This window comes from Tachyglossus aculeatus (genome assembly GCF_015852505.1).
Source record: "Tachyglossus aculeatus isolate mTacAcu1 chromosome 12 unlocalized genomic scaffold, mTacAcu1.pri SUPER_6_unloc_1, whole genome shotgun sequence".
Classification (NCBI taxonomy): domain Eukaryota; kingdom Metazoa; phylum Chordata; class Mammalia; order Monotremata; family Tachyglossidae; genus Tachyglossus; species Tachyglossus aculeatus.
In genome coordinates, this window is record NW_024044828.1 from 10,217,663 (window position 1) to 10,239,829 (window position 22,167).

General features: G+C 45.3%; 1 protein-coding gene across 3 annotated transcripts in view; it reads left to right on the plus strand.

The window, feature by feature from the left end:
* Positions 1-1,846: 1,846 nt before the first annotated feature.
* DMTF1 (cyclin D binding myb like transcription factor 1) overlaps positions 1,847-22,167 on the plus strand; it is a 36,714-nt gene continuing 16,393 nt past the window's right edge. The window contains exons 1-6 of one of the 3 annotated variants that reach the window (XM_038741542.1): positions 1,847-1,983; positions 15,417-15,565; positions 16,766-16,882; positions 17,563-17,685; positions 19,251-19,345; positions 21,442-21,556. In XM_038741542.1, coding sequence (XP_038597470.1) covers positions 16,774-16,882; positions 17,563-17,685; positions 19,251-19,345; positions 21,442-21,556 — 442 coding nt within the window. In that variant the 5' untranslated portion in view covers positions 1,847-1,983; positions 15,417-15,565; positions 16,766-16,773. Of the gene's footprint in view, positions 1,984-3,709; positions 3,806-15,416; positions 15,566-16,765; positions 16,883-17,562; positions 17,686-19,250; positions 19,346-21,441; positions 21,557-22,167 lie in introns of those variants that run through there. The other 2 variants (XM_038741543.1, XM_038741544.1) reach the window with 2 other exon arrangements.

The window sequence follows — 22,167 nt, forward strand, 5'->3', positions numbered from 1 at the left end:
TCCTCGTTCTCGCCTGTCCCGCCATCGACCCCCGGCCCACGTCCTCCCCCGGGCCTGGAATGCCCTCCCTCCCTCTGCCCATCCGCCAAGCTCGCTCTCTTCCTCCCTTCAAGGCCCTGCTGAGAGCTCACCTCCTCCAGGAGGCCTTCCCACACTCAGCCCCTTCCTTCCTCTCCCCCTCGTCCCCCTCTGCATCGCCCCGTCTTACCTCCTTCCCTTCCCCACAGCACCTGTATATATGTATATATGTTTGTACATATTTATTACTCCATTTATCTTGTACATATCTATTCTATTTATTTTATTTTGTCAGTATGTTTGGTTTTGTTCTCTCAATCAATCAATACGATGGAAGGAAGGAATGTATATAATAATAACGGCATTTATTGAACGCTTACTATGTGCAAATCACCGTTCTAAGCGCCGGGGAGGTTACAGGGTGATGAGGTTGTCCCGCCGGGGGGCTCACAGTCTTCATCCCCATTTTACAGATGAGGGAACTGAGGCCCAGAGAATAATAATGATGGTATTTGTTAGGCGCTTACTATGTGGTTTGGTTTGGTTTGGCCTACCCCGACTAGCCCACTGTTGGGTAGGGACTGTCTCTATGTGTTGCCGACTTGTACTTCCCAAGCGCTTAGTCCAGTGCTCTGCACACAGTAAGCGCTCAATAAATGCGATTGATTGAAGTAGAAGTCGGCAACACATACAGTCCCTACCCAACAGTGGGCCCAGCGCTTACAACAGTGCTTGACACATAGTAAGCGCTTAACAAATACCACCTTCATTATACGATTGATATTGGATTGATTATGTAGGATGACAGGAGGGTGGGGGGGAGAAGAAAAGAGAAGGGGGAGAAGGATGAGGGAGAAGCAGCGTGGCTCAATGGAAAAGAGCACGGGCATCAGAGTCAGAGGTCATGGGTTCAAATCCCGGCTCTGCCAATTGTCAGCTGTGTGACTTTGGGCAAGTCACTTAAGGCCCTACTGAGAGCTCACCTCCTCCAGGAGGCCTTCCCAGACTGAGCCCCTTCCTTCCTCTCCCCCTCGTTCCCCTCTCCATCCCCCCCATCTTACCCCCTTCCCTTCCCCACAGCACCTGTATATATGTTTGTCCATATTTATTACTCTATCTATTTTACTTGTACCTATCTATTCTATTTATTTTATTTTGTCAGTATGTTTGGTTTTGTTCTCTGTCTCCCCCTTTTAGACTGTGAGCCCACTGTTGGGTAGGGACTGTCTCTACATGTTGCCAACTTGTACTTCCCGAGCGCTTAGTCCAGTGCTCTGCACCCAGTAAGCGCTCAATAAATACGATTGATTGATTGATTTTCCCTCATCCTTCTCTTGGCCCTCGCCGATCAACAACGGGGGAGTGCTCCGCACCCAGTAAGCGCTCAATAAATACGATTGAATGAACGAATGAATGTATATATGTCTATGTGTTTGTACATATTTATTACTCTATTTCACTGTACATTTACTCTATTGATTTTACTTTGCTAATATGTTTTGTTTAGTCGTCCGTCTCCCCCTTCTAGACCGTGAACCCGCTGTTGGGTAGGGACCGTCTCTATAGGTTGCCGACTTGGACTTTCCAAGCGCTCAGTACAGTGCTCTGCACACAGTAAGCGCTCAGTAAATACGACTGAATGAATAACGAACACCACCTTTATTACGTGGGATGACAGGAGGAGGGGGGAGAGAGGACAAGGGGAGGCTGAGGGGCACGACGACGACGACGACGACGACGACGACGACGACGACGACGAGGACGGGCAGGCCCCGGGGGGGACCGGGGAGGAAGTGACGCGCCGGCGGGGTGTGTCGGGGGCTGCGGCCCCTGGGTTTCCGTTGGTTCGGCCGCCTCCCGCTCCGGCCGCCGCCGCCAAGCTCCCCCCGGCGCCGCTTCCTCCATCCTGGTATTTTCCGAGCCTCCATCCTGGTTCTTCCCAAGTGCCCGGACCCAAAACAGGAAGTAAGTCTGAGGGAACCGTCACCTCCCGCCCGCCCGGGAGAGGCCTGCCGCGCGCGTGTGTGTGCGTGTGTGTGTGTGTGTGTGTGTGTGTGTATGGGGGGGGCCGCCGGAGCCGATCCGATCCCCTCACCGCGGCCCCCCCCCGCCCTCCTCCCGTCGGGCGGGCTGGGCCGCTCCCCCGCCCTGCCCGCGGCCGAGGCGGCCCCGGCCGGGAGCCCGACGACGGGGCCGGAAAATGGCGGCCGCCTCGGAAGAGCCCAAATGGCGCCGGGGACCCCCGGGTGGGCGGCTTTACCTTCAACTTTACTCCCCTCCTCAAAAATCTCCAGCGGCTACCAATCAGTCTGCGCGTCAGGCAGAGACTCCTCACCCTGGGCTTCAAGGCTGTCCATCCATCCCCTCGCCCCCTCCTACCTCCCCTCCCTTCTGTCCTTCTCCAGCCCAGCTCGCACCCTCCGCTCCTCTGCCGCCGCTAATCTCCTCACCGTTAGGCCTCGTTCTCGCCTCTCCCGCCATCGACCCCCGGGCCTGGAATGCCCTCCCTCCCTCCGCCCATCCGCCAAACTAGCCCTCTTCCTCCCTTCAAGGCCCTAGTGAGAGCTCACCTCCTCCAGGAGGCCTTCCCACACTGAGCCCCTTCCTTCCTCTCCCCCTCTCCATCCCCCCCGTCTTACCTCCTTCCCTTCCCCACAGCACCTGTATATACGTTTGTACATATTTATTACTCTGTTTATTTATTTTACTTGTACATATCTATTCTGGCCCACGTCCTCCTCCGGGCCTGGAATGCCCTCCCTCCCTCTGCCCATCCGCCAAGCTAGCCCTCTTCCTCCTTTCAAGGCCCTGCTGAGAGCTCACCTCCTCCAGGAGGCCTTCCCACACTGAGCTACTTCCTACTTATTACTTATTACTTAAGTAGGAGTAACTTCCTACTTATTCTACTTATTCTACTTATTTTATTTTGTTGGTATGTTTGGTTCTGTTCTCTGTCTCCCCCTTTTAGACTGTGAGCCCACTGTTGGGTAGGGACTGTCTCTATGTGATGCCAATTTGTACTTCCCAAGCGCTTAGTACAGTGCTCTGCACATAGTAAGCGCTCAATAAATACGATTGATTGATTGATTGATTGATTGATTCAAGGCCCTGCTGAGAGCTCACCTCCTCCAGGAGCCCTTCCCACACTGAGCCCCTTCCTTCCTCTCCCCCTCTTCCCCCCTCCATCCCCCCCATCTTACCTCCTTCCCTTCCCCACAGCACCTGTATATATGTATATATGTTTGTACATATCTATTACTCTATTTATTTATTTATTTATTTTGCTTGTACCTAGCTATTCTATTTATTTTATTTTGTTAGTGTGTTTGGTTTTGTTCTCTGGCTCCCCCTTTTAGACTGTGAGCCCACTGGTGGGTAGGGACTGTCTCTACATGTTGCCAATTTGTACTTCCCAAGCGCTTAGTACAGTGCTCTGCACATAGTAAGCGCTCAATAAATACGATTGATGATGATATGTTTGTACATATTTATTACTCTATTTTACTTGTACATATCTATTCTATCTATTTTATTTTGTTTGTATGTTTGGTTTTGTCTCCCCCTTTTAGACTGTGAGCCCCCTGTTGGGTAGGGACTGTCTCTATATGTTGCCAATTTGTACTTCCCAAGCGCTTAGTACAGTGCTCTGCGCACAGTAAGCGCTCAATAAATACGATTGATGATGATGATGATGATGAACTTGCTGCCGTCGTGTCTGGTCTGGTCGTACTAAGCGCTTCTCTCACGGGACCTGTCGCTTGAAAGGATTGACAAAGGGGCAGCAAAGGTAATCAGTCGTATTTATTCATTCAGTCGTATGTATCGAGGGCATACTGTGTGCAGAACACTGTATTAAGCGCTTGGGAAGTACAAATCGGCAACAGAGACGGCTCCTTGAGCGCTTAACTGTGTGCAGATCACTGTACGACGCCGTCCCCTTTGAACTTTAAGGTTAGAAATGTTCAGCAAGATTCTGCCGATGCCTGTTTACTCGTTTTGATGTCTGTCCCCCCCCCTTCTAGACTGTGAGCCCGTTGTGGGCAGGGATTGTCCCTATCTGTTGCTGAATTGTACTTTCCAAGTGCTTAGTACAGTGCTCTGCACACAGTAAGCGCTCAGTAAATACGGTTGAACGGATGACTGAGTTAATGACCCAGAGTACCCATTTCATCGGAGCTCTCCCAAATCTTTATGATGTAGAGCAATTTGGTGGACCAGCTTTGGGGCGGAACTGCTTGTTCCCTTGGGCAGGGCATGCGGTGTACTGGATAGAGCCAAGGCCCGATAGTCGGTCATGGGTTCCAATCCCGGCTCCCCCACGTGTCTGCTGTGTGACCTTGGGCAAGTCACTTCACTTCTCTGTGCCTCAGTTACCTCATCTGTAAAATGGAGATTGAGACTGTGAGCCCCTCATGGGTATAGTCATCATCATCAATCGTATTTATTGAGCGCTTACTGTGTGCAGAGCACTGTACTAAGCGCTTGGGAAGTACAAATTGGCAACATATAGAGACAGTCCCATAACCCCTGAACTTCCTCTCAGCTCTATCACTGACCTGAATGTGAAACATTTCTCATTGTGATTGTGTGGTTAAGGATGTACACTGGAGGCAGAGATGGACTGCTGCGCAATTCCTTAAATGCTTAAGCCTGGGTACCTTCCACGTCCCTGAGCAAAAATAAAGCCAACTGGAAATGCAGTGCTAATGGAAAAGATTCTGGAACCTATAGTATGCTTTGTTCTTCGTTTTAGTGCTTTAAGTGCCTAGACTGTGAGCCCACTGTTGGGTAGGGACTGTCTCTATGTGATGCCAATTTGTACTTCCCAAGCGCTTAGTACAGTGCTCTGCACATAGTAAGCGCTCAATAAATACGATTGATTGATTGATTGATGTATGGGTGTTTCGGCTTGCCCACCCAAGCCAGCTATCATTTTAGAATGCAGTTCTACATAAGATCAAAAGAGTTGTGTGGGGACTGTCATTTTCCTTATGAACACATACATCAAACTGGGTAGTGAAGCCCGGCCACAATTGCAGTGTTCAAATATATGGAGAAATTATTTCATGACCACTATTTTGTATTTGAGCTTCCAGAATATATTAAACATCGTGCATCTGGACAGGATATGTCCTTAGCAACTTTTAATGAAACTGTTCCTTTGTTTCTGAAGATAACGTTTGTGGATATGTCTAAAAAGACATATGTGCAACCAGCACTGAGACAGTATGGGCAAACATGGACCATTCTTTGAATATTTAAGGTGTTAAGTTTTTTTGGATGGTTTTCTTTTAGAAGTCCGTGATGATAATTGGAATGGGGGTTGGTTAATCCCATTTCCAGAGTAGGTTTAGTGGAGGAGGTTTGATTTTTAAAATGAGTTTTGAAGGGGTGGGGGGCGGCGGAGAGCTTGGCAGATGTAATGTGGGAGGTTTTTCCTGGCAGAGCACTGTATTCGAATAGTAGATATTTGCCCACTTAAGGAGCTAATAATTCATCAGAACAGCTTTTCACAAGCCCTGTTAGTGTGAAAAATGGAAAGGCAATTTTTTTTTCATTGGATTCTGTTAAACAAAATTGTTTTTGGGTAAAGTTACCCTCCCTGGCTAGAGCTACTGTAGTTCAAATGTCTTTAGATGTGCACATTTCTCTTACCAGCCATTTTTTCCCTCACCTTCCTGTGTCTTGTTCCCAATTTTTAGTTCAATCAGTCTTGTCAATAGTGTTAACTGGCTTCTTAGAGAACTCTGAAGTAGGTGCTTGATATGTACGGGACAGGTAGAGCCCCTGCCCAAATCTGCCAAATCATGTCCATCCCTACCTTCATAGCCCTTCTTAAAGGCCACCTAAATAATAATTATGGTATTTGCTAAGCACTGACTCTGTGCCTGACAAGTACTGTATTGAAGTACTGAGGTAGACCCAGGAATCGGGTCAGACGCTGTCCCAGCGGCACACCGGACTCCCAGTCTAAATAAGAGGAAGAACTGGTATTTAATCTCCATTTTACATTTTTCTGAGGCACAGAGAAATTGTGACTGGCCCAAAGGCACATAGCAGGCAAGTGGCAAAGGCAGTATTAGAACCCAGGTCCTCTGTTTCCCGGACCCGTTTCTCTTTCATTCATTTATTCAATTGTATTTACTGAGCGAGCACTAGACTAACCGCTTAGAAAATACAGTTCGGAAACAGAGACAGTCCCTACCCAACAGCGGGCTCACCTATGCCATCTGCTTCTCCCCTCTGAGAATATTAATTTCAACCTTCCTGGTGGTGATATCCTGTCAGCTACTTCAGCCCTTATTTACTTCCATTTACCTCATTTAATTGCCTGTTTCTGTATTTATCATTCTTATGATCATAGTCTTTCTCTTACTGTTTGTAATGTGTGTCCTCTTGTGTGTTCCATCCGATTGCTAGTTCCTTGAGGGCTGGGACTGCTTGTCAGTCAATCAGTTGTACTGAGCACTTACTGTGTGCCTGGGCAATAAACTAAGTCTTTGGAAGAGTAAAGTGTATTCCCTGCCTACAAGTTCCCTAGGGTCTAGAGGGGGAGTCTATAGAGGCAGAATATAAGGATATGTACTTAAGTGCTGTGAGACTGAGGGTGGAGTGAATATCAAGTACTTAAGGGGTACAGATCCAAGTGCATGGGTGACACAGAAGGGAGCAAATAAGGGAAACGGCTTATTCAGGAAAGGTCTCTTGGGCAAGATGTGCTTTTAGGATGGCCTTGAAGGTGGAGAGAGTGATGTCTGTCAGAGGGGAAGGGCTAGGGAATTCCAGTCCAGAGGGAGGACATGGGCAAGGGGTAGGCAGCGAGATAGGCAAAGTCGAGGTACAATGAGTAAGTAGGCTGGAGTTAGAGGAGCAAACCATGCCAACTGGGTTGTAGTACTTCTGTTGTGTATTTCCAAGTGCTTAGTGCAAGCCCTTTATGGGCAGAGAATGTCTGTTTATTGTTTTATCATACTCTCCCAAGTGCTTAGCACAGTGCTCTGCCCACAGTGAATGCTCAGTAAATACAACTGAATGAATGAACCTGGGCACAGCTGAGTCAGTGGGGCTGTTCTTGATGGCAATGTGGTCCCTGCCTTTAGGGAGCCTACCATCTACTGATGGAAAACTTTCGTATAGTTCTGCCTGAGCAGAGCTGACCAAGGTGTCAGTCCAGCCTGGATCGGATCTGAGCCCTCATTAATAGGGATGGCAACCGTGGATATTCACTTGTCCATGTGAGCCGCCCAGCAGAATCACTGGCCCTGACTAACTGAACAAGTCTTGAGGCCCTTTGCAGGAGTCGTGACATTCCAGTCACTACTAACCCAGTTAGGTTTGCAAGCTTTACGAAACTTTACTATATATTCTTAGTTTTTGTTAGGAAGTCACCATCCTGTTATTTCAGTAAAAGTTCCAGTGATGCTTTTGTCAGTATCCTGAAGCGCAGAAGTTTTCAAAGACAATTTTATTGGCGCTGCTTTTGTGATCACAATATTTGGAGACAGGCATCTTTCAAAAATTAGCTCTTTCTCCTCCACAAAAACCTTCCTTTCTAGTTCCCTGATTTCACCCTTGGATCCATACTCCCTCTGTTGGCCCATCCGGCCTCACTGGGCCCCCTGCCTAAACCAGAGGCCTTGTAGAGATTGTCGAAGTCGCCGAAGAGCAGCGTGGCTCAGTGGAAAGAGCACGGGCTTTGGAGTCAGAGGTCATGGGTTCGAATCCCGGCTCCGCCACGTGTCTGCTGTGTGACCGTGGGCAAGTCACTTCTCGGAGCCTCAGTTACCTCATCTGTAAAATGGGGATGGTGACCGTGAGCCCCACGCGAGACAACCTGATCACCTTGTATCCCCCCAGCGCTTAGAACAGTGCTTTGCACATAGTAAGCGCTTAATAAATGCCGTCATAATTATTATTACTGATCTAGTGGCTAGAATAATAATAATAATAATGGTAATAATAAAAATGATGATGGTATTTGTTAAGCATTAATTATGTGCCAAGCACTGTTCTAAGTGCTGGGGTAGATGCATGGTAATCAGGTTGTCCCACATGGAGCTCACAGTCTTAATCCCCATTTTATAGATGAAGTCACTAAGGCTTAGTGAAGTGACTTGTCCAAAGTCACACAGCTGATGGGTGGCGGAGCTGGGATTAGAACCCACGACCTCTGACTCCCAAGCCTGTGCTCTTTCCACTGAGCTAAGCTGCTTTTCTGTTCTTCTACCTAGAAGGTAGGACTGGGAACGAAGAAACCTTGAGTTGTAGTTTTGTAGTTGCAGTTGTCTGAAAGACTGTGCCTGTGGGACAGTCCCTTAGTCCTTTATGTGCCTCAGTTTCTCCCAAGTTTCTCCATCAGGTAATGGGGTAATCTGTCTGGCTCATACCTACTTCAAAGGAATATTTTCTCTGCCAAATATTTTTGATGAGCCCTGGCTGATAAAGATAATTAAGGTATATGTTCTTTGAACCCTTGAGTGAAAAAGGTGGTGGAAGATATGAATGCAAAGTAGAGGAGGGAGGAGTTTAAATCGCTGATAATCTGCTTGAATAAACAGTGTACTTTTCCTGAGCAGCGTTAAAGAAGGACCTTTGTTTTGTGTTCAGAGAACTAAACTGCTGTAAATTTCATATCAAGTGGCTGGAATGGTCCTAGAGGTCATTCCCCCGCCACTCCCTGCCAGCCAGAAAATTAAGTTAAGCCTGAGTTGCAGCAGAAATGAGGTAACCATCCCCTCTTTCTCACTTCTCCTTTTCTCTTTCCCCGACCTCCCCTCTACTCTCCTCCCATCCCAATAGTCTGTGTTAAAGACGATTTCCCTGGACTAACTGCGGGATCTGAAATACTTAACTATCAGGTACAAATGTGGCTTTCCCCTGTTCAGTGTAATAAGTAGTTTGGTGTTCAGTCGCAGATAGGTAGCATTCATAGTTAAACTAGAAATAAGGAGAAACTATTTGAGAACTGTTGTGTGCACTCAGGGAATGAACACATACCCTCTTACCCAGAGCCCTAAAAGTCTAAATTGGGTACAAAACGTACAAATTGAAAAGTGAGAAGGATGCAAAAGAGGCAGATTGCCCCAATTTTCCTTTCTTCCTTGCTCGCAGGTTGTCCCCTCTCTTTTTTTTTTTTTACTAAGGGTATTGAGTCTTACAAATTGTCATTTGTGTTTCTCCTTTTAAATTCATTTCACAAATCAGTCTGCAATTTTGTAAACCTAATTTTGGGTGCCCATGTTTTCCCAAGTATAGAGAAGGGAAAAGTGACATTCATTTCTTGAATAATCACAAGGCAGAGCAACACTAGAAGAGCCACTTCAAGACTGACTCCGTTGTTAAAGTGACGTTTTGACTTTGTATTCATGGTAACAATTAGAAGTGTCACGGCACTGATTATTTTGTAGCTCTGCTTGTCGAAGTCCTCTGTCTCTCTCATCATGGGAATCTTAATTTCTCATAATAAGAGACATTTTCAAGGATCACATATTGTAACTGCATAGTATAGATTCTCTATAGTGTAAAATTAGTATTTATGGGGTGTGACATTTAATTTGAATATAGGTGACTTCCTCCAAAGCTAGACTCCTGTAAACATTTAGTATTTTATCTCATAAAAAGTAGAGACCAAATATGAGTATTTTAAAATAGCTTCTGGACAGCTGAAAGAGGGGGAGAACAATCTGAGATCTTGATTTCAAGGAGACTTTGCATTTGTTAACATGCAGCCATCAGATTGGAGAGGGGAAGCAGTTCGGTTTCAGCCCTAGTCTCTAGCTCATTCCCTGTCATAGACTTTATAGCTGTATTGTAGATGTGTTTTTCTGAAGAATTAAATCACTTTGCAGAAATATCCTTATTCTCACAGTATCTTGGTGGCAAGCAAGGTGCTTCACAGAAGAGGAAACTGAAATAGTTTGATTTAACAAAGTCTGTTTCGTGCAGTTTTCAAAATTCTGTGAACAGTTCATACTTAGGCTTGCTCACTGCATTGGAGCAGAGTGTGAACAGCTTTGACTTTACTTTTGGTTTCCAGTGCTGTTTTCTCTCTTCAGAACTAGGAATATTGGGATTTGTGAATTTTAAAGCTCTTTTTTTCTTTTCATAGTTGTAATAAATCTTTACCTGGTACTTCCCAAACATGGGCTTCCACTTTTCATGCAAAGCCTCATGATTATTTCCTCCTTTCAGGTATTTAAGAAGGGGGGTATTTCCACGAGAATAAATGTTTTATTTTCCAACCAGCAACACCAGAATGGATGACTAGGAAATTGTTTTGATGGGCTTATATAATGCAGAACATAATGACCTAAAGGCCCCACAAGAAACTAAGCACAGAGAACTAAAATGCAAACAAATATATTTTTATGGACTTTATACCAATTTCATATGAATATGCTCCATGTACAATTTACATAAAATAACTTCTGGATGTATTTATGCAGTTGTTTTTTTTTTAAAGGACACCTGTAATTTCTTTTGTTAGGGAGCAGGTGAAAAAATGACAACTTTGTGTGTTTTCTGCCTGGTAACCAGTACATACTTTGTTGAAAGAAGCTATTTACAAATATAGTTCTTTTCACAAAGCAGAATGAAGTTGGCAAAGAGTGTCTTCTAAGCCCCAGTTTACTTACAAATACATTTTAATGATGAAGGTTTTTCTATATAAAAATATGCAGCTAGATTGAAGCTTCTTGAGAGCAGGGGTCATGTCTACTACCCTGTTGTATTGTCCTCTCCCAAGGACTCAGTATAGTGTTCTGCACACAGTAAGTGCTCAATAAATGCCATTGATTTACAACTCTTATGCTCTTCTCCCTGAATGTTCTCCCTCTCTACAATTCTAGGTTGTTCATTTGATATTGTCAGAGGACATTTTAATTACCTGAAAGCTCCAACTCTTTCAGATTTGATCTAATGGAAAATGGAATAAGTTCTCTTTTAGTATTAAAAATGATTCAATCATTATTGTGTGTTTTCTAAAGGAGCTTCAAACTTTTGCACTCGAGGTTTATACCAATAAAGAGGATTTTCATTCTGTGAGAAAGGGGGAATTTCAGTTTTGGTAAAATATGGTATTAAGTCACAAAGCTGTGAAAAATTGTTACCTAATGAAGAACATCACTGTCGATCTCAGGATATATCATTCTCCTGCTCCAAGGATCAAGGAATTTGGCCTATTCTGAGGATACTGGTACTATCGTGGTGTCCAGACGACACCTCTGAACTGAACTGCCGGATTTCTTCGACAAATGACTTTTGTCGTGGGGCTTTCTTGGACTTTAGATGAGCAGCGAGATCCATGAGGCAACGAACTGGGTTAAATGAGCTTCTGCTGCCATTTAGATGTATTTCCTTTTCCTCTAAAAATATCATTTTAAGTTCATCTTTGCTGTCCATTGTTTCATTGAGATCCCCCATTTGCTTGCGTTCACTACTTTCAAATAATAAAGCACTTTTTAAAACTTCCTCTGTGCATGCTGCTAGTAGAATATATGTTCTGTGAAGCTGTCACCATTTTTCCCCTTTCCAGCCTCCGTAGAATCAGTGGGAACACCCCAGGAACTACTGACCTTTTAAAATGTTGTCATGTCACTCTTTTTCTTTATCCTTCAGACTCATCTACTCCATAGAGTTATATAACACGAACTGAGCACAACAGCCCAGCCCACTTATAGGAAAGCCAGTGGATTTTATGGTTAGAACATCACAAATGCGTATTTTGAACATTCAGCCAGGGCCTACTGTTTAAAATTTTGATGTTTCATAGTCAGTTTGAAAACTTCTATAACTTTACAAATGGCGCAGTTCAGGAAATTCTTTGGGAGTCATTGGCATTTAAAATATTTTTAATCACATTCAGCTGTAGGAAAAAAAAATTGTAGACTAGGGAATGCTCTTTCTGTTGTTTTATCTATTCCCTTCTTTGTCTGCCAAAAAAAATAAAATAAAATCACACTGACTTCATCTCTCAAACAAGCCAAACAATTGTATTTTGGAAGTGACCCCCGTACCCTTAAGGATACTCTACCTTTATGGATCTTATATTTTTTAGCCTCTGCAAGTTCCCAGGAGAAAACATACATTTGATTTGTCCTTTTGAAACCCTGAGCACCTGGGTCCCCCAGGATGAGGGGACCGTATTCTTTCAGGACCTCACTCTATGGCCATGCAGATGCACACAAGCAAGGTCTTCAGGAGCGCATCAGTTCGAGCCAAGAAGAACATGCACTAGTTCCCTAATCACATCCTAGCCAAAATGTATATGGAAACCACATGTATTGACGGAACAGAGTGTTTGATAAATATGTAGCGATTTGTCAGCAGTCAGGCCCTTCCTGGGTAGACACACATGTACGGAGCCATCAAACTTCTCATGCCACGCATGCCCTTTTGTTCTTACGTATAAAAAGTCACCTGATGTGAAGGTCTGGGACACCCATCTGATTTCAGCCCCCTCAATTCCCATCCATTTTCAGTTTCTGATATTCTGCCCTAAATTATCAAAAAATAAATGCTGCAGTTCAAAGAATATCGAAAAAAAGCACGAGCAAGGAGTCAGAAGAGCTGGGCTCTGCCACTTGCCTGCTATGTGGCATTGGGCAAGTCACGTATCTGCTCCATTAGTTACCTCATCTGTAAAATGGGGATTAAAACTGTTAGGCCTATGTGGGACAGGGACCATGTCCAACCTGATCATCTTATATCTCCCCCAGTGTGTAGAGCAGTGCCTGCCACATAGTAAGTGCTTAACAAATTCCATTAAAAATAAAAAAGAATTCTAGAAGTTCTTGACTGGAAGCTTCTTATGTGCAGGGAAGGTATCTACCAACTGTTGTACTCTCCCAAGCACTTAGTACAATGCTTTGCACACAGTAAGTGCTCAATTAATTGACTGATTCTTTAGTTCAGGAGATAGTAATAGCTCAGGAAGCAATGTTTCTCTAAATTGGACTGCCTGATTAAAAAGCAGACTCCTTCTTCCCCCATTGTTTTGTTCTTTATAGGCGGTGGCGGGTGGGGAGGGGGGGGGGGGCACCATGCTTAGATCAGTACCTACTTAAACTAGTGGATTCAAGGTGAATGCCCCGAGTCATTTTGCTTTGTCAAAATAATAATACTTGCTCATTCTCTAGTTAGTCCCACAACATTCCTAGTAAGTGGGTGATGAGTGTGGTATTTGTTAGGCACTTACTACCTGCCCTACACTTCTAAGTGCTGGAGTGGATACAAGAAAATCAGATAGGACACAGTTCTTGTTCCACGTGGAGTTCACACAGCTGTCATTCTAGCTGGAGGAACTTAAGGAATGGCCTGTTCAGATTCATGGTCTGAGTGGATTGAAGTTAAGATTTTTTTTTCTTATGGTATTTAAGCACCTACTATGCCCCAGACATTTGTACTAAGTGCTGGGCTAGATACAAGGTAGCCAGATTGAACAGTCCATGGCCCACATAGGGCCCACAGTCTTAATCCTCATTTTACATATAAAGAAACTGAGGCACAGAGAAGTTAAGTGACTTGCCCAGGGCTAAGGTCAAGATTTTCACTCAAGTTTTCAGACTCCTTATCAGGATCACACCTTGGTTTGGGCAATTGACGTCAGCAACGCTGGAAGTAACAAAACTGCTTCCTGGAAGTGGTGGCACTTTGTGACTTTAAACATTCAAAAAGGAGGGATCCTTTACTCAGGAGAGGTGCCCAAAGAGACCTGGGCAGCAGGAGTGCTGTTAGAATAAAAAAAAACAACAAATCAATGATATGAACTGAGCAATTATTGTGTGCAAAGCACTGTACTAAGCGCTTGGGAGAGTACAATACAAGAGTTAGTAGACACATTCCCTGCTCACAGTGAGTTACTGTGGCATTTAAGTGTTCATCATGTGCCAAGCTTTGACTAAGCACTGGGACAAGCACAAGAAAATCAGGTCCTGTCAGAATCTTCCTGGGATTGGGTGCAGATCAGAGCCCTTGAGAAAGAATAACAGACGCATGAAACACAGTCCCTTCCACAAAGGCCTTACACATTAATGGGGAGGCAGACAAAAATATTTTCAAATACAGAAATAAGTTTGGAAGTGCAAGAGTTGGCTGTTGGGTTGATGTGATCTGGGAGGGTGGGAATTAGGGCAAGTTTGTTGGAAGAGGTGGGATTTTTGCCATGAATGCCGAAAGATCTGCAATCTGTCAGACCAGTTGGTGGGTTGTGGGGTGGGGCGCCAGCTTGGAACAGTGTGAGGGAGAGGGTGGAGGCAGGAGAGACGAGAATTTAGTACACTTGAAAAGTTTGATCAGGAGGAACAAAGGTGGTGAGCTGGGAAGTTTCAGGAGGAGGAGCTGTCATCAGTGGGCAATGAAAATGTCATCAGTAGTATTTATTAATAATAATAATGATGGCATTTTTTAAGCGCTTACCATGTGCGAAGCACTGTTCTAAGCGCTGGAGGGGGATACAAGGTGATCAAGTTATCCCATGTGGGGCTCACAGTCTTAATCCACATTTTATAAATGAGGTAACAGGAACAGAGAAGTTAAGTGACTTGCCCAAAGTCACACAGCTGAAAAGCGGCGGAGCCGGGGTTAGAACCCATGACCGTTCTCTTTCCACTGAGCCATGCTGCTTCGCTTTTTTAATCCCCTACTAGCTGCAGAGTGTTCTGGCGGGTAGGGAATCTTTTAAAAGAAAGAGGAGACCATTTCTGCCCTCAAATTGCTACTGTTTAAGGGAGATAACCCGCCATAAATTGGCAAATATCAAATAAAATGGAAGGGGATTGAAATAAGTATAAATGAGGGTTTACGTACAGATAGATTTGAAGTGGGTGTGACTGATGATGTGTACCTATGGATGTGAATGTGGTTGGAAAGGCTAAAGTGGGGGCAGCCCCAACCCCAGCAAGCGTGGGCATGCACGTGCAAACACACACATCACCCCATGTACTTAGAAAATACACTGCTAAAGTGGTTTATGGAGTAGCATGACCAGGAAGTTTGGGTATATTGGCCTGGAAACATCTCCTCAAAGAGATGAGTTTAGGGAGATTGTAAAGGAGGGGAATAGTATGGTGAGGTGAAGATGAGAGAGGAAGGTATTATAGCCAGGGTGAGAAGATCTGAGCAATTAAGAGTGTAGGCTTCTAGAGGGCAGAGATTGTGTCTTCTAATTCTTCTCTACTCAAGTGTTCTATCCACAGCCACTGCAATCAGTTAGTAGTATTTATCGAGTGATTCCTGGCACCCACCCAAGTGCTTAGTGCTCCACTATGACCTAAGCTTGCTGAATTTTCTGCAGGAGTCCTCGGATAGCCAGCTAAAGGAATTATGAAGTAGTTGAGACAGAAGTATCATTAGCCCACCCCTGATTCTCAATCTTGTTTTGTCTCTTTCATTGGACCCAGCTGGGGAATTCTGCTCCCCTGTCAGCGTGTGGCCTGGGTGGAACCATGGAGGAGGCGTGGTCCAGATAAACATGAAGGTGATGCTGGCGGCTAACGGAAAGGAACTCGAGTCTCTGTCGAGGACGATAGCTGCTCCATCTGTTGACTAGGTAAGCCTTCCACAAGTCCGGCCCAGGATCTTCTGGGTCCTCAAGTCTGTGATTGCAAAAACCACCTTCCATCAATCTTGAATTTAGCTTCACCTTGGCAGTGAGGCCATAACTACTGGGATGACAGTAGTCCTCCTTACCCCTGTGCTCACTCCACATTGTTCCAAGGAGTAATTCTTTGTGTGATAGAGGGAAAGAAGTCCAGGCTAACTGAAAGGCTGAAAAAAATACAGCCAAAGATTAGGGTGGATTTGATTCATCAAGGTTCATGACCTGCTGTTTGTACAGCTCTTGGGGGCCACCAGCTCTTGGTGAGTACTGGTCTTGGAACCCAGGATTCATTAGAATAATCCCAGTCCTCATTTTAGATAGCGTGGTCAGTTCTCCTACAGCGTGGTTTTTCACTGAATTTCGAAGAGGATGCCTTTGGGAACATAGGGAACAATCGTCTGGAAACGTGCGCCTGTCTTCACAGAGCACGATGTGATGTTGGAAGGAACAGGTTTTGACATCTAAGCCACACTGGCAAGGTGTGAGTATCATATTGCTAGTTTTCCTCAGTGCGGGGTTCGTCAAGAGTATAATTCGTGCGAGTAGAAAACTAACTGTACTTGCAACCTCCTCTTTCACCAAGTCCACCATCCAAATGGGAACCTTAAGCAATTGACTGACTTATTTTATTTCTCCCGCTTTCCCCATTGCTGGCTGAAGGCCAGTCGTGTAATGGCCAAGGAGCAGTCAGCGGGGAAGGAGGTGAGAGAAAGATGGTGGGTCTTTACAGCTGGCTTGTCAGTCCCTCTGTAATCCATAGTTGATTGTCTCCTCCCAAGAGCTCTAAGAAACAACAAAGCTACAACGGAGCCTTTTGGTTTCACATTGTCTCTTGGGGTTTGTAGATAGCGACATACATACGATCACGCTTGCTTAACACCAGTGAGGCATGGTCCCAAGTTGAGGAAATTGAGGTTGACGAATAATAGTGGCCCACGGCTGAGGAACTGAATTCAAATGCTAGTCTGGCCCCTGACTCTTCTCTCTAATTTGTTTCTTTGTCGGGAAGGTGAGGGTAATGAGGAATATCATGCGGAATAACCGGTAAGCAGTCTGAGCACATGTTGGAAATGCAGGGATTCTTCAATGCAGAGGGATTTCGGCCTCTTCAGTTCCCTTGTGTTTAATCTGGTATGTGTTCTTGTACAGATTTGAGTATGAGCACAGTTGAAGAGGAGTCTGACACAGTGACAGTAGAAACTGTGAACTCAGTGACTTTGACCCAGGACACAGAAGGGAACCTCATTCTTCATTGCCCTCAGAATGGTACGAGAACTCACTGACCTGTGACTGACTCTAGCTCTGAATGTCTCTGTTGCCTGCCACCTTAGTAGCGTCCAGTTACTCGGTCAGAAATATTGTCCGCTTCCAGTTAACTCGGGTTTTCTTTTCCTCGGTATTTTGACTTCTGGTTTTTTACCCTCTACCTTAGCCATTCTATCTCTAACAGAGGTTCTGTAACTGTAAATGGGGTATATGAAGGACTTGAGATCTGTTGTGCTCACGTACAGCGAAGTTGGATGGAGTGGATCAGGTCAGTTTTATGAGACTAGGTGGGGGAACAGGCTGACAACAAGAAGTTGACTGCTGACTTGTCCGTGCTCTGACCCATATACCAGGATGTTGTGGGCGGACCCATGCAGTTGCAGAGATGCGGTGTGGGTTGCTGGCAGGCTACCCATCCTGAACCCAGCGGCAGGAGCTGAGGGCCTGCCCAGCAAATGCAGGAGGTCGTGGGAAGGAGGGAGACAGGGAGGGAGGGTGTAAGTCAGGCAGGAAGGGTCTCTAGAGGTGGCCTCTCACCCCCCACCTTCCTTTACATTCTCTGAGTAAGCTGGTTACTCCCGACGTTTCTTTAGCAGGGAAGAGAGGCGTTCTGATCCTTTGTGGTGGGGTTTTCTTGAGGTTTGCTTGTTCAAGGGACAGTGGCTCTCTTTTGTCGTTAGAAGCCGATGAAGTAGACTCGGAAGATAGCACCGAACCGCCACACAAGAGACTGTGTCTGTCCTCCGAGGATGACCAGAGTCTTGATGAATCCACCCCCTGCATTTCTGTTGTTGCACTTCCACGTAAGTCCGACCAACGAGGAGGCTTCGGGCTTTTTGGTTTTGTTTTGGGTTTTTGTGGGGGTTTTTTTAGTCAAAGTTTGACACGAGAGGTCAAATGCGCCTTGGGGTGAGCATTTTGAGATACCATCTTGGGCTAGGTGATCCCATTCCCCCCCAGAAGCCCTCTGACCCAATTCTCCCCCTTGTGTGTGCTTCCTGGCCACAAGGAAGGGAGAGGGTAAATCAGGGTCACAGTAACCCCAATCAGGAGATGAACAATGGCATGAATTATATATTCTGAGGTCTTTAGGACAAAGATTGCCCCTTAAACATAGTCCATCAGTTGTATTTGTTGAGCGCTTACTGTGTGCAGAGCATTGTACTAAGTGCTTGGGAGAATACAATATAACAATATAACACAGTTGGTAGACACATTTCCTACCCACAACTAGCTTACAGTCTAGAGGTTGTAGAGCCAAAGTAGAAACAGCAAACTTAACATTTTTAGTATGTGTTTTTTCAGGAAATAAGGATTCTTTAGATTTAGCAGTTTGTAACATCTGGTCTTAGGAGTCCAGCCCTGTGGAATCAATCAACCAATGATATTTATTGCAGAGCAAATTACTAAATGCTTGGGAGACTATAATATAACAGAGTTGCTAGACAGGGTCCCTGCCCACAACAAGCTTGTAGTCTAGAGGGGTGCTAGGTTATAGCCCAGCCCCAGATATTTGCCCCTAGAATTGCAAACTCTGGGATACTTCCCTCTTTGAACAACATTCAGCTGTAGCACCATTAGTTTCTTGGCCCCCTCAATGTCTTCCTAATCAGGTTTTGCTGTTTTCAGTGGTGTATTGTGTCCGGCTTCAAGGTATATAACAAGATAAGTCCAACAGAAATAAGCCAGGAAACTAGTGGAGTTGGTTCCTGTTGGGTTGATAAACATGAACAAAAAGTTATTTTTTCTCCTGTTGCTTCTTAGTAGGCTTTAAATTTCATATTCTGAAATTGTTCATTTTGAGAACTGAGACGCATGGTTGATTAGATTGGCACACTCTAAAAACAGCACCTGGTCCCTTCCAACAGGGTTCTTAAAAATCTGAATTTCTAGAAAATAACTTTCACATATTAGCTCCAAAGCCTGTTGTTTTGGAAAGAATTATATCAACCGCCACAGGATAAAAATTAAAGTTGGGGTGCTTCTATATTGGTTCTGCAAATCAGCGATTACTTGTCCATTCACAGCCTCTTCTCCCCACACCCCACACTGGAAAGGTAGAAAAATAACTGAAATCCAGGGTAGATTTGCTCGGCTGTGTGAGCGAGGCTACTTCTACGACTGCCGTGGGGAAAACTGTCCTGCTATGAAATGGGAGTCACTGATGCGTTGTAGGTGCTTGACTTTCAGAAGTCTTTATTCAACCCCATGGAGGATTATGATGGCAAGAAACAGGCAGGTTCGTGCCAGAAAGGAAGTATTCGGGTGCTGCTTTGTGGGCACTCTCAGGGCAGCCAGGTCAAGCCGTAACAGCCGTGTGTGAACCGTGTCCCAGAGGTGGGCCGAACTGATTCCGCTTGTGCTCCAGTTTCAGAAAATGATCAGAGCTTTGAGGTGACTATGACTGCTACCACGGAGGTAGCTGACGACGACATTACTGAGGGAACCGTGACTCAGATCCAGGTATAGTAAAGCTTCCCGGCTGGCCCAGAGGGATATGGCCAACTACCCAGCCCATGCATCCAGCTTTGACCCGGGGCGCTTAAAACCTCTTAAGGGTGGCACCAACCCTCACAATCGGGTATAAGAAATGACTTGAGTTTTTGATTTCCTCCTCTCCCTCTCTCCCACAGATGCATGGAAATCAAAGGGTAAAAGAAGCATTTTGTTTCATTTTTCCTATTGTCTGCTCTGAGAAGAGTAGTTCAGCTCTGTAGAGAGTGGACAGTCCTTGTACACACCTCATCTTGTTTGTCACGATCCCGTCAGAGAGGTTGGATTTAGGTTAGGTTTACTTTTGCCAACTACTGTTAATTAGAAAATAGGCAATTTGCTCTCCACTGAATACCACTCTTCCCAATGGAATAACTTTCCGGTCTACATCTCTCCAGCAGCAGACTTGTCTCTGCATTCAGGAGGCCGTGTGGGTTTCCAGAGTTTTGCCTTGGGGTAGACTGGGCCCAGCAAATGCCAACAAAGCTGAGTTTCTGGCAGCAGAAGCTATCCCGGGCAGCTTTGCCAACACAGGTGCATTCGTAGCATAAGAGCTGCAGCTGGTTACATCATGGCCCCGCAAACTTGACCTTGCTTCAGTTCCCTGTAAAATGGGGATGAAGACTGTGAGCCCCACGTGGGACAGTCTGATCACCCTGTATCCTCCCCAGCGCTTAGAACAGTGCTTTGCACATAGTAAGCACTTAAATGCCATCGTTATTATTTATTGTCAGCCCCTTTGTGCATTGCCTATGATGGCAGCAGCTTTATCAAATTCCACTGTAGATGACCTCTCTGCCAAAGGCACCAGAATTCCTTTCTGAGTGGCCTGAAGCATAATTGTCCTGGGTGGGACGCTCACCTGGAGTCATCTTGCTCCTAAAGCGTGAGTTCTCCCTCTGAACCTGCCGAGTCCATTCCGCCTTTTCTGTTGCCTCCCAGGAAGGGGCCTGAGCCCCAGTCCTTGGGTAGCCCACGCTCCCGAAACAGGAGTCAGAGCATTTTGCAATTGGCGTGTCCTGCCCATTGGGGCCCGCAGTGGCCCAGGCAGTAGCAAGGACCGGGACCAGAAGTGCCTCGATCAGTCAGTCAGTTGTATTTACTGAGCACTGGCTGTGTGCAGAGCACTGTACTAAGCATTTGGGAAAGTACAACACAGCAATATAACAGACACATTCCCTGCCCACAGTGAGCTTACAGCCTCGACCCTGAGTGGGTCACCGAATTATGTAAAGTCCCTGCATAGCCTCTCTCTCTGCTTTCCCACGGTTGCCACCGTGGAACAGGTCTTTTGATGAATCTCCTGTCTTTTTCTGGCCTTAGTGGTGGGAGGTGGGGTCTCCTCATTTAGAGCTCAGCCTTGGGATTTTCCACAGAATTCTCACCTAAGTACAGAACTTGTGCTGAAGTGATAGAAAGACTTTGCTTTTATGCTGCCATGGTAAAACACAGCAAGAAACAAGGAGGGTTTGTAGTCTTGAAATTGTAAATCATTCAGCATTTATAGAATGTTGGGTGTGGAGGGTCCTAGAGGCCCCGGGACCCTCAATATCCAATTTAAAGCAAACATTTTCTTAGATTCCATCAAAGAATCCCACCTCTCAGCATCATCACCAGATTTTTTTAATAGAGTGCGTATCCTGCACAGAGGACTGTACTCAATGCTTGGGACTAGACAGAGAAAAAATGGACCTAGTCCCTGCACTTCAGACCTACACAATTCTTGTTGAAGGGCAGCTAGGGAGACAGATATATATGAGCAATTAACATATCAACACTGGAATTTAAATTTTGATAGTTGAGCTAAAAAAATACTTTCTGTCAGAAACTCTCCCATCCTCAACCCACAGTCCACAATATAGGACTTACCTCAGAGGTGTAAAGCGCAAAAGGTAATAGCCTAACTTTGTTTTAGAGAAGCCACGTTTTGGTGCTGTGCCAATAGGGAAGGGGGACTGAAGTCTTGGCCTCCAATAACACCACCAGTGTTAAGGGTCTGAATTTCAGGATGAATTCTGAAACTCTTGGCTATTGAAATGCACTAATGAGTCATTCATCCTTCCCAGATTCTTCAGAATGAGCAGCTGGATGAAATTTCTCCCCTAGGCAATGAGGAGGTTTCAGCCGTTAGTCAAGCTTGGTTTACTACGAAAGAGGACAAGGATTCTCTAACAAACAAAGGTAAGATGCCAGGGCATTTAGCAAGTCGTGATTTCATAGTTATAGACGGTTGTCCTTCGTATTTGAAGAAGACACCACCGATGGTAAAATTCACCTCTGAGTGTATGTGTGGCTGAGAAAGCCGTTGCAGGACCCACAGTCCCGGTTTCATTGTGCACACAAAGAGGCCACCCTTGATGAGGTGTCATGTTTATTGTTTGCAGCACTGGCACCGATTACCTCCTTGCCTCTCATTCCTTCCAAAGCTTTTGCCCGAAAAGAGCCAGTTGGAACAATGTGGGTGGAGTGGCAATCGAAACATTTTTTCTGGCAAACATAAACAATTGAGTGAAAGCTTGGCAGCGTTTTCTGAAGGATTTATCTCATTTAAGTGATTGATTATGTAAAATGGGAGCAAATTTGTCTGTGAGTGAAACCTACAGCAAATCAGCAAAAGGAATGGTGTTCTCTCTTCACCAACTGATGGTGCAAAAGTGGTATTTTTCCTATATATAAACAGCACGTTTTGACTGGGGTTTGGAGGGGGACACACAGGGTACTCCCAGGAGGCAGCAAGGCTTAAATCACAATGGCTGGTTCACTTCTGGTGGCTTGGGTCTCTTCACAAGTGC